Source organism: Wyeomyia smithii, chromosome 1 (assembly GCF_029784165.1).
Source record: "Wyeomyia smithii strain HCP4-BCI-WySm-NY-G18 chromosome 1, ASM2978416v1, whole genome shotgun sequence".
In the NCBI taxonomy this organism is placed as follows: domain Eukaryota; kingdom Metazoa; phylum Arthropoda; class Insecta; order Diptera; family Culicidae; genus Wyeomyia; species Wyeomyia smithii.
This window is the reverse complement of record NC_073694.1, coordinates 78,906,498-78,919,493: the sequence shown is the minus strand read 5'-3', so window position 1 is coordinate 78,919,493 and position 12,996 is coordinate 78,906,498. Positions and strand designations below refer to the sequence as shown.

The window sequence follows — 12,996 nt, the reverse complement described above, 5'->3', positions numbered from 1 at the left end:
GTGGAAGGAAGGACGGCTAACGCGGTATTTGCCGAATTTGATGCCCGCTATCCAATAATATTACCCAAAGATCACCAAATAACGATCAAGCTCATAGAAGACTATCATAGACGATATTGTCATGGATCGAAAGAGACAATCGTGAATGAAATACGTCAGAGATTTTATATATTTCGTTTAAGAGCAACGGTGCAGAAAGTTGTTCGAGACTGTGCATGGTGCAAACTGCGTCGAAGCAAACCTCAGATTCCGAGAATGGCACCGCTACCCATTCAACGTCTTCAACCATACGTGAAACCATTTAGCTATGTGGGATTGGATTATTTTGGTCCTATTGAGGTGTCAGTAGGTAGGCGCGTGGAGAAACGATGGATCGGGCTATTTACGTGCCTCGTAGTCCGGGCAGTCCATTGTGAGTTGCGTATACTTTATCGACAGAATCGTGTATAATGGCAATACGCAGATTTGTCGGAAAGCGTGGTTCTCCCGTAGAAATATTTTCGGACAATGGAACCAACTTTCAGGGCGCTGAGCGAGTATTGAGGAATCAGATCAAAAGCATAAACGAGAAATGTGCAGATGTCTTTACAGACGCGAGAACCAAGTGGTCCTTCAACCCTCCTTCCGCCCCACATATGGGTGGCGTTTGGGAGAGAATGGTTCGCTCGGTCAAGGATGCCCTTAAGACATTGAACCATGGACATAAATTCAATGACGAAATTTTAGTAACGACGCTAGCAGAAGCAGAAAATATCATAAATTCTCGACCATTGACATATTCCGGTACCGAGCCAGCCGATTTGGAGGCTATAACCCCAAATCATTTTCTGCATGGAAACTCAGCTGGAGAACACCAACCGTTTAGAATAACGTATAATCTGGCAGAGCAGCTGAGAAGCAGTTATAAACGGTCCCAAAACCTGGCGACTGAAATTTGGAACAGATGGTGTAGAGAGTACTTTCCAACATTAAATACTAGAAGCAAGTGGCACGAAGAAAACAAAATTATAAAAGTTGGAGATTTGGTCATAGTAATGGACGATGGTGATGGGGATAACGGCGTACGAGGTAGGATAGAGGAAATTTTTCCTGGATCAGATGGTCGCGTGCGCCAAGTAATGGTCAAAACAAATAAAGGTGTATTTCGACGGCCGGTAGCAAAATTGGCGGTTCTCGAATTGGAAGGTAAATCTTATCCTGCTACTGAACAACAGGAGGATAAGAGTTTACGGGCTGGGGAGTGTTCGATCCGCCAAGAAACTCCACTTGACTACCCCCTGCATTAAACCGACGTAACTCGTAAACGGTCAACTGACAGGCCCTCTAATTAAATATTATGTCACTTATTATAAGTAGATGTCAGTTAAACGATGACTCATCATCTCATTGGCAAACGTGACGATTAGTAATAGGTAGCAAACTAACGGTATGGTAAATCTTTATTAAAATAAAACTCGAATTATATTCTATCAATTGTTAGGATTAGGAGCAAGAAATACGTTGCCATACGCAAACAGTTAACGCGAAAATTTATTGTACCAGCGAAAGCTGAATTATTGGGAGGAAACTAAAATTGTAAGTCCCATTTCATATAACCTTAAAAATGTCATCTAGATTAGGAAACCTTTATTTCGTAATATATTCTAGCTTTGAGCGTATTTCCACAAAGTCGCTGCAGAGAAGTTTTTATTCCCAACAGCCATGTTGCAGGCAAAATCAATGTTTGAAGCCATTCAAATAGGCACAAATTTTACTATTAAAATTGTTTCTAATTTAAAATTTAGCAATGATTTTAAATAAAACAATTAAAATATTAAATTGGATTGCTCGCTCATTGAAGGCCAATGAGAATGAGCTTTTTAATTTTTTAACAGTAAATAATGTGCATATTGCAATTATTACTGAAACATTTTTGAAACCTAACATAAAATTAAAATATGATCCCAATTACGTGGTTCATAGATATGATAGGATTCAGGGTTCCGGCGGTGGAGTTGCAATTGTTATTCATCGCCGAATCAAACATCGTGCTCTTCCCCATCTTGAGACGAAAGTTATTGAAACTTTGGGAATTGAAGTTCAAACTGAACTTGGGATTTTATTTATTGCCGCAGCATATTTACCATTTCAATGCACACGCGAGCTCAAAAATTATTTTAAAGGTGATTTACAAAAACTCACCAGAAATCGTTCGAAATTTTTCATAATCGGTGATTTTAACGCTAAACATCGTTCATGGAATAATTCTCAAAGTAATTCCAATAGCAAAATTTTATTCAATGATTGTTTTTCAGGATACTATTCTATTTTGTCTCCGAATAGTCCTACATGCTTTTCTTCTGTAAGAAACCCTTCAACAATTGATTTGGTGCTAACAGATCAAAGTCATGTATGTAGGGATTTGATCACACATGCTGACTTTGATTCTGACCATCTTCCAATAACTTTTTCTTTATCACATAAATCAGTTTTAAACCCTATGAGCTCTGTTTTTAATTATAACACGGCTAATTGGGAAAGATACAAAACTCATATTGAGAGAAATTTCAATAATGAGCTTGATTTGCAAAACGAAGTGAATATTGATTTTGCTTTGGAAGCATTAAAATGTGCAATTGTTGATGCCAGGAATTATTCTGTTCCAAAGGCTCAAATGAAATTTGATTCATCAATAATTGACGAAAATCTTCAACTTCTAATTCGTTTGAAAAATGTCCGTGACGTCAATATCAACGTTCTCGTGACCCTGTTTTTAAAACTATTTATAAAGATTTACAGAAAGAGATTAAGCATAGATTTACTCTTCTGAGAAATCAAAATTTTGAGACTAAAGTTGAAAAATTGAAACCATATTCAAAACCATTTTGGAAGCTGTCGAAGATTCTTAAGAAACCTTCAAAGCCTATTCCAGTTTTAAAAGATGGTGAACGTTTTCTTGTATCCAATGAACAAAAGGCTCAAAGACTTGCTCAGCAGTTTGAGAGTGTTCATAACTCAAATTTGAATTTTGTGAGTCCAATTGACAATGAAGTCACACGTCAATTTGATTTAATTTCTTTCCAGATTTTTTTACCTGCAGAAATAATTGAAACTAACTTGAATGAGATTAAATCAATTATTAAAAATTTCAAAAATATGAAAGCACCTGGTGACGACGGAATCTTTAATATACTAATCAAACATCTCCCTGAGAGCACAATGGAATTTTTAGTGAAAATTTTCAATTGCTGCTTCGAAATTGCATATTTTCCCAAATTATGGAAAAATGCAAAAATTACTCCCATTTTAAAACCGGATAAGAACCCAGCTGAAGTTTCAAGTTATCGACCAATCAGTTTGCTTTCTTCAATAAGTAAACTGTTTGAGAGAATTATTCTTAACAGAATGATGTCACACATCAACGAAAATTCAATTTTTGCAAATGAACAGTTTGGATTTCGCCATGGGCATTCCACAACTCATCAATTGCTCCGAGTTACTAATATGATACGAGCTAACAAATCTGAAGGTTATTCCACTGGAGCTGCTCTTTTAGACATAGAAAAAGCATTCGACAGTGTTTGGCATAAAGGTTTGATTGCGAAATTGCAAACTTTTAATTTTCCAATTTTCCTAATCAAAATTTTAAAAAATTATCTTACTGATCGAACTCTGCAGGTTGTCTATCAGAATTCAAAATCTGATAGATTTCCTGTCAGAGTAGGTGTACCTCAAGGTTCAGTCTTGGGTCCAGTCCTGTACAACATATTCACTTCAGATCTTCCTGATTTGCCTCCAGGATGCACAAAGTCATTGTTCTGCGATGACACAAGCATTTCCGTAAAAGGAAAAAGTCTTCGTGTCATATGCAGTCGATTGCAGAAAAGTTTAGATATTTTTTCTTCCTACTTGCTAAAGTGGAAAATCTCTCCCAATGCTTCTTAAACTCAAATGATAATTTTTCCGCATAAGCCTAGGGCTTCTTTCCTCAAGCCAAACAATAATCACGTTGTCAAGATGAATGGGGTTATTTTAAGTTGGTCCGACAAGGTTAAGTACTTGGGACTAATTTATGATAAAAATCTTATTTTCAAAGAGCACATTGAGAGTATACAAGCCAAGTGCATCAAATATACGAGATGTTTATATCCTCTCATTAACAGGAATTCTAAACTTTGTTTAAAGAACAAACTTTTGATTTACAAACAAATTTTTAGACCAGCAATGCTTTATGCTGTACCGATCTGGTCAAGTTGCTGTTCAACAAGGAAGAAAACGCTCCAAAGGATTCAGAATAAAATTCTGAAAATGATTTTGAAGCGTCCTCCTTGGTTTGGTACACTCGAATTACATATACTTACTGGTGTTGAACCATTAGAAGCTATGTCAAATAAAATTATTAACAATTTTCGACAAAAATCGTTGCAATCCTCAATTGCTACGATAAGCTCTCTTTATAGCCAATAAGTTAGCAATTAAGTTAGTTGTAAGTTTACTTCCCCTTTCCTGACAAGTAGGTTTAAATCCCTACGAATGATAAGTCCTAATTGCGAAAGCAAACAAATCCTAACAATTAAAATTACAAATTTCTAACAGTGTTGAGAAGTCACCATTTGTGATTGGACACACATACTCAATATTTACTAATATTTATCATAAATACTTAAGCTACTAACAAATCCCCCCTTAAAAAAAAAAAAAGGGGGGACCGTACTCTGAAAGATTGGAAAAAAGAGAATTTTCGTAATTTGTTCCCGAATGTTCAAAGTAAAGTAATGTGTTTGAGTATTTTGGCAATTGATTAAGGTATATTGCGATATATTTTGCATGTTTAGAGTACAAATATAATGAGTATGACGCTGTTGGCAGCGTTCTTCTCGAAACCGTGTTGTTCAACTGGTGGTACCGTGGAATGGGGTGAAATTGATCAGTGGGGTGAAATTGATCACCTGAAAATTCATGATAAAAACACTAATCAAAAGATATTGCTCATACAACACTAGGCAATGTTAACGTGTCCTTAAACGCAACTTTTGCATGATTCACATACCTGTCAAAGTTAACCCTTGCATGCACAGTGCAATTGTTCATATTTTCGAAAAATTCTTCTAACTCAGTCAAAACTCAATCAAACTTGATCAAACAAGTTTCCAAATAACAAAAAAAACGTATTGATTTTACCTAAAGCAGTCTTAGTTGAGGGTTAATTACGTTAAATTTGGAGAAGTGAGTAAAGTTTGATAAAAGTTCAAAAAATGTAATTTTCAACAATGATCATTCCATACCATTAAAGAAATACTGATGAATTCGCAGGAAACCATAAAGATTTTAATTTCAGAGCTAGTTTTTGAGCTTTTGCAACCAACCGAATTGAAATCGGTCTAACGACGATCAAATAAGAGGAAATTTAGCAACAAGCAGTTCGTGAACCAAAATAAACAAATTTTAACCTGAAATATCGTTATTTTCGTTTCCAAACTAGCTGTAAATGATATTTTTCAGTATAGAAATCATAATTTATCTTTAGCATATCGAAAAAAAGCACATTGCCAAAAGAATGTATGGATTTCAATGGTGATCAATTTCATCCCAATTTACCTCATAGTACCTTATAGAATTATCGAATTTATTTAATGAAGTAGACGATAGAAATTTCACCGATAGCCATAGAGGTTACTTGTTTTAAAATTATACTATTTCGGGAAAAATGTACATGAAGCTAGTTAATTGGAAATTGTTATAAAAATTGATCAATTTCACCCCGTTCCATGGTACGTTTTTCTCAGCAGCTACTGAACCGATTTGGCTGAAATTTTTTTAGAATGTAAAAATGGATTATCTAACTTGTTACATAGCCGTTTTTGGAAATTCAAAAAATCGACAGAATGGCATTTCAGTGAAAAAAATAATTTTTTCAAGAAAAATCACTTTTAGAAAATTCATAAAACGTTGATAAATTTATATTTCGAAAAACGGCTATCTAACATGTGAGATAACCCGTTTCTACACGTTAAGCAAACTTTTTAACCAAGCTAAAAATTCAGTTGATGCTGAGAACTTACCACCAGTTGAAAAACGTTGTTTCGTGAAAAACGCTGTCAACAGCGTAATATTCACTGAAATACCACTTCCTTTTGACTTTGGGTTGACTCACCCGTAATTTTGAATATGTGTAAACTAATTCTAAAATAATGCTACCAAGAGTGACTGTTTAGCCGTAAACTATAATATAGTATTATTCCTAAGTATGTTATGATACATGCATAGTTTTTTAATATTCATCGAATTCATCAGATAAAACGCGTAAAATGTTGAATGTGTACCCCCGCTACCTTAGGGAAGTCGCTCCTATATTCATCCCAACACCTATATTCATCTCATCGCTCTTTACTATTTTTTTTTTTGTTTACTATTTTTGTTACAAAGTTATGCTTCCGACCACTCGATTGAATCGAGAGGTGAAATTAAAACTACGTACTTTAATGAAAGAAAATGAAATTGCTGGTTGGATTGATTATTTGTTCTTATCTTACTCAGTGGTGGAAATATAAATCGTTACGAAACTGGAATAATTAAGTTTGCCTTTTCGTAGCATCGAAACATTTCTTCATTAATATAAATATGGGGTTCATTGATGAATATTTGATTTTCTATGCATTTCTATGCATGCTTGATATGCTGGATACTTGATACAACTAAAAATCATTTGCCATTTGATTTGTGGTGAAATTGGAATATCGGTATTGCGAATATCAACCGATAATTTCCAGCACTGACCTACACTTTTTATAATATGTCTAGCAACGTGTTAAGCAACCAACTAGACACCGCCAAAGCGGAAAATGAAAAAGTTGCAACTCAGTAGTGAAATACAAATTCAACGTAAATTCAATTTATGTGCTCAGTAAATGGAACAGTTAGCGAAAAATGAAGTCTGTCATCAGCTGATCCTGAGAATCTACAAAGTGGTAGTGATAGTTTAATGGCGTCAATTGCCGGTGGGAGGAAAACAAACACCTTCACACAACTTCTGTAGATTACTTCAGATAAAGCGGTTAATTACATGAATTAATCAGTGAATTTCACGCATTCGTTGCTATTTAAGTGTTTTTGCTTTATAGATAACGCATCCCAATAGCCTCGAATATTGGAGTACATGCAAGGCTTGTTTCACTTAGCAGTGAGGTTTTGAGGTTTTAGTTCGTCGTGGTCACCTTCCTATTTCAACTCTAGTAAATTGTATAAAATTATGCTTTCATTCATAGATGTTAAACGCCGCCTAAGCTCAGTCGTACATAGCAGGAAGGTATTGTGATTATTAGCTTTGTTTTTTTTTGTATTAAATAAGAGACATTGAAAGAAACCTATGCAATTACCAACAGGTTATTCAATTGTACATCATCCAAGCTAAATGACTGGAGCTCGAGTGCTCCACCGAAAACATCGAATTTGTGTATGTGTACGTAATACATAGACTACTGGCTCTATTATATTACATACCTATACTAAGCAATGTATAAAACATTACAAATTACTAGATCAGAGCCGGCACTGAATTCTCATAATAATTGGTCGGAGTCAGCTGTATAGAGCCTCTCCCCAACTTACATCACAGAGCGTGCGATTAAAGTGTATTGTAGGCCTATGTAAGGTAATGTTTCAGTTTTCGTCTTATCTACTATTTTTGGGTTTGTTTTACAACTTATTTTTCCAGTTTGTACCTGTTTATTAACCTAAATGTTACTGGGGATCTCACGAAGATTTACTGTTTAAATTTGTTCCAGCTAAGCCAATATTTGCTACTAATTATACAGACTATTAAAAGCAGGGTGCTACAATGCGATGCACTGACAGTACACTTGCACATCCACCGAAAAGAGCGTGTGATTATTCTGGCTATAGCTCGGTTTTGGAGCGCTCTCTAAGTTTTTCTTCCCGGCTCAATGGATTTGTTCACTCAGTCTGGCCGCCGCACGGTAGACAGTAGATGAGTATGTATAATTACAAAATATAAATGCATTTTGATTTGTTTTCGCATTAGCCTTGTTAAATTGCGCTGCTCGACTAGTTTGATTCAGAAGCTAGTCCGCAAAAGTTAACATGAGAAAAATAAGCTGCTGAGGGCGAAATTTATGGGAGGTATTCAAGCGGGAGCCGAAAATTAATGGGATTGAAAATTTGTGACAAATGGCCATTATCATCGACGTCATGGTCTCTACTTGATGCAACATATGAATATTGTGGCAAATCGAAATTAGTAAGTGGTAGGTAATTGAGCAGGGAAGAGAAGCGAAGAACTCCTCTCACAGATGCTTATTTTTGTGGAGTGTAGGGGACGATATTGTGCCTTGATTAGTTAGTGTCCTAGAACTAAAAGTTTTTAAATAAATTCTGATGAGAGCCCTACAGTGCGGTTATAAAGTTTGTAAAGGGATAAACTTGTTCACAATTTGTATATAATATTTGGACAGTATCCGGAACAATGCTTCCGGATCGTAAGTGGAATCGTCGGGCATCGAGGACATTCAAAGTTAGGTAAGTGTTTACCTGATCACTCTACATTTTCTACCATTCTTACGAAGTTAAAACAATGTTAGTTAGTAAGTAACCTTCCAGCTGGTTTATAGATACGATGCCTTTTACTTTCTTAATGCTTTCATAAAGTCTGTCAAACAAACTATTCCCAGTGAGAAGAGTTTTATGAATTTTAGAAGCTAAAATTTTGAAATTCTCATATACGTCATACGGCTACCTAACGAGACAATCCTATAATCAAAAACTCTCTGCTAGAATGATTCTTAGCTATAAGAATTTTTTTTTTTTTAATTGTAAAATGATTTTATTTGTCAGGTCGTTTATATGTACATAAAAATTACTTTTAGCTTGGGTTCACTAAATCGAGATGAAACGCTAATTCTGTAGTATCAATTCTACTATTACATTGATTTATAAAACAGATGTATTCCTTGAAAAGCTTCAGTATTTTGAGTCTTCGTTGTTCATTTATTCCAAATAATGCAGGTTTGGCTAGGTCCGAAAAACTTAGCTGTCTCCATCCACCCAGAATGGCTGTTGTCCTTTGCTGTAAGGTTGTCCATGCTGGTCTTACGCGATCACATTCATAGAATTTATGTTTTACAGTTTCTGCACTTCGATTTCCACAGTGTATGCAGTTCTCGTCGTCCGCCCGTTGAATCACGAATAGCAGCTTGCGATGTTCTATTTTTTCGTTTACTAAAAGGTACAGTTGTGTTCGCTGTTCTGATGTTAGTCTCCTCGTTGCTATGTTCCGCCAGGCGCGCGTCCAGCCACTTCCTGGATATTTTTGTTCTACCCTTGGTAGAACTGTTTGATTGATGAAATGCTGATGGATATGGCCGGTGGAGGGACTCTGTTGAATTTGATGGGGAATTTGTCTCAGGTTTGTCTGTATTTGTCTAAGATCAGGGAGATCTATCGAGATCGTTGGGCGAGGATTTGTTTGCAAAAGGAGGGATCTGTAGAAAGGAAGTGATTCAATTTCTTGCAGATGTCGGTTGATAGCGAGAGATTTGCATTTTAATGCCGGTAGTTGCAGTTTTAACCCGCCATTTTCTATGCTACGAGCTAGCTGCATGATTGGGACTCGAGCGACCATCCCTCTCCACAGGAATTTGCCCATTGCTGCTGTTATTTTCGCAGTATGTACGCACAACGGTGGTAGGATGGAAGCCAGGTACCATACCTTCGAAGTTCCGAACGTGTTCAGCATGGTGACCCGTTGATGCAGTGTCAGTGTGCGTAAAGAATGCAACCACATTAGTTGTGAAAACTTGCCTACCAACGCATCCCAGTTTAATGTAGTCATCAGGCGTATCGAGTTTGTGAATTGCACACCTAGTATTTTGACAACATTGGTTGTCTGCAGCCACTGGGTGTTAATTGCGTTCCCTTCGCTGCACCCAACATCTACAGCAACAGTTTTGCGCAAATTTAATTTTGCGCCAGCAGCTACCTCGAAGCGGGTGAACAGGTCGTTCATTTCTTCGAGTTGCCTTGTCGATGAGATGATCACGCTTATGTCGTCTGCATATGCCACCAGTAGATCGTCGCCGCATACACGTTCAAGCCTACACACAAGTGGGTGAAGGTACAGTACGAAGAGGTGCATGGACAGTGGATCCCCCTGCCGCACAGAACGTTGAATCTCGAAGGGATGGGAGAGATGTCCGTTGATTAACAGCCGAGATGTGGATCGGCTGGCGATGCGTGAGAGCAGAGTGATAAATTCATCGTTGAAACCGAGCGCCCGCATGGTTCCGAAAAGGAATGAGTGCCGAACCCGATCGAATGCATGATCGAGATCGAAACTAATCAGTTTGCCTGCCCGCCGGTGGTGACGAAGATTTGCGATTCGGTCTTTCAGAGCGAGAGTTGCTTGAAAAATGTTGCGCTCTGAATTTGAGCACTTCTGTCCATCGCTCAGGACGCGATGTTCCTGCATCACTCGCTCTAGCCTGGTTTTGAGGATGCGTGAGAAGAGCTTGTAGTCGCTATTTAGGAGAGATATCGGGCGGTACGATCGGGCTGTATCATCGCCGCCTCGCTTTTTCACCAGCACGATAATGCCTTCCACAAACGACGGAGGGAGATTACCGTTCATTGCCTCGTTCATTATAAGGTTCATCTCACGGTGGATGATATCAAACAGGCGGTGGTAGAATTCTCTCGGAATACCATCGTATCCGGGTGATTTTCGGGGTGCGCACGATAGTATTGCTGACCAGATCTCTGCCGTCGTGATGTCATTCGTACAGGCTTCGTTTAGCGGGTCGTTGGCTGGAATTACTCTCGTGCAGTTGAAGCTGTTGTCAAACTCTTCTCCTGCCTCTTCCGAGTATAGGGACGAGAAGTAGTTGACCATGTGCGTTTCGATCTCCCCTGGTTCTGTTATCGTTTCATCCCGCTCTGTTTGCAACTGTGTTATGACGGTTTTTTTCCTTCGTCTTTCTCCCAACTGAAACGTTGACATGGGTTCACCTGCCACGTGCGTCTCATTAATTCTCATGAATGTGTGAGAGAATCTACGTTGGAGTGTCAACATTTCGGCTTTCAGCCGGTTGATGGTGGTTATCATTTCTGGATGTTGGTAGTAGCTATCGTAAGCTAGCCGTAGCTCGCCATAGAGATGTTGATGTTGACAGTGAAATTCCTCGAAGACGGCGCGGGATTTCCACTTAAAAAAACTTTTTATTTTGGGCTTAGCGAAAGCAAGCCACCATTCTATCCATGAAGCATAATTCCTGCGCTGTCGAGTCCAATATTGCCACTTATATTGGAACTCCGCTATATTTTCATCGGTTAACAAATAGGGTCGAAGAGACCAAAAACCACGACCATACTCTTGTCCCAAACTAGGAAGGCAGAGCCGAAGTGTTACCGCTTTGTGATCGGTGAACGAACATACGTGGGCATGTGTTGCTCGCAGCTGATCACGCAAGCCGTTGCTGACATAGATGCGATCGAGGCGCGACCTCGCGTTTCGGCAGACATACGTATAGCCCGCATCACGTGGGCATAATTTTTCCCACACATCGTGAAGCTGCATTTGTTGTACGATTGCTCTGAGGGCACCACTGGTATTCGGGCTGCTTGAATCGCATGTTCTAAGCACACAATTGAAATCACCGGCTAGAATTGTATGTGTTGTATGATGACGAAGATAGTAGGGAAGCGTTTCTCTGAAGAAATTCTCCCGCGCAGCGCGTTGTGCTGATCCGGAGGGAGCGTAGATGTTGCATATCGTCGTGTCTCGCACTCGCAATGCGAGAAGTCGACTGTCTAAGCTTCTCTCGATGTGAGTGGCTCGGATGTGTTGCCTCAGAGCAATCGCTGTACCTCTTCTCGCTTGGTCCACGTTGAAGAAAACGACGTATCCAGGCAAAGATAGCTGCTCGTTCTCTACCTCTTGTAGACATATGATGTCTAGGTCGTGGTTGTTGATGAAGGTCCGAAGTGCGTTGAGTTTCGTGGGGTTCGTTATGGTACCGATGTTGATGGACGAGATATTGTAGGATGTGAGAGCCATTTATAGTTGGTAGTTCTCCTCCTGCTCATCATCGCCGTCGTTCGGTCGTGGTTTTTTACCAGCAGGTCGTCCTCGAGTTCTTCGGCTGTTAATTGAAGTAGTGGAATCGTCGGTTTCGTTACCGTTGCTGCTCTTACTTTGCGATCGCAGCGTAAGGAAGGGTTTTTTAAAAATATCTCCCAGATTTCCGACAGCTTTCGGCTGTGATACGGATGGCAGTGACGCATCGTACGTTTGCTGCATGGTTTGATGCGATGCAACTAACCCGACTGTGGGCTGGTTTTCTCCGAGCGTTTTCGGGACTGCTGGCTCACTCTGCTCAGTGGCACTCTTCGGCAGGTTGGGGAAGGCGGTGAACGAATTTAGCGAAGGAGCGGTGGATTTAGTACCCACTGTTTTCATGTTTGTTGGTCTCATGCTAGCTGAGTTTTTGGATTGGTGACCAGCAGTTTGCCTGTTTGTTTGTCCAGTTTGTTTCGCTACATTTGCGTAGCTTTTTTGGTACAACAGCTTTTTGTTCTGGACGCACGATATTCCAGTGTGTGCTTGCTCCTTGCAGTGGCGGCAGGATTGCAGCTGTCCCTTGTAGACAACAAGTGCTTGCTCTCCGTCGATGGTTACCCACGAGTCAATGTTCCGCTTCACTAACATACGTACAGACCATATGCCGAGCGGTATTCCTTCGGATTCGTTACTCTCACTCCACGACACTTCGCGAATAGAGATTACTTCTCCGAAGCCTTTCAGGAAGTCAACGACCTTTTCTTCCCCCACATCTTCAGGGAGATCGTAAACACGCACTTCAACACTACCATCTTCTAACGTGATTCGTAGCTTGTGTTTCTTCCCTTCACACTCCACCTCATGTTTTGCGTCGTGTTCGTCGACGACTTTCTGGGCAAGCGTCAGATCACTGACCTTTATAAACGCACATGATCCACCTCTGTGGC

At 39.2% G+C, this 12,996-nt stretch overlaps 1 protein-coding gene across 9 annotated transcripts in view; it reads left to right on the top strand.

The window, feature by feature from the left end:
* Positions 1-12,996, top strand: part of LOC129718668 (cAMP-specific 3',5'-cyclic phosphodiesterase) — a 170,294-nt gene that overhangs the window by 39,264 nt on the left and 118,034 nt on the right. The window contains exon 1 of one of the 9 annotated variants that reach the window (XM_055669678.1): positions 8,023-8,514. The exons of the other annotated variants lie outside the window; for them this stretch is intronic. Within the exon in view, the coding sequence (XP_055525653.1) occupies positions 8,462-8,514 (53 nt within the window). The 5' untranslated portion in view covers positions 8,023-8,461. Of the gene's footprint in view, positions 1-8,022; positions 8,515-12,996 lie in introns of those variants that run through there. 9 annotated transcript variants of the gene reach the window in all.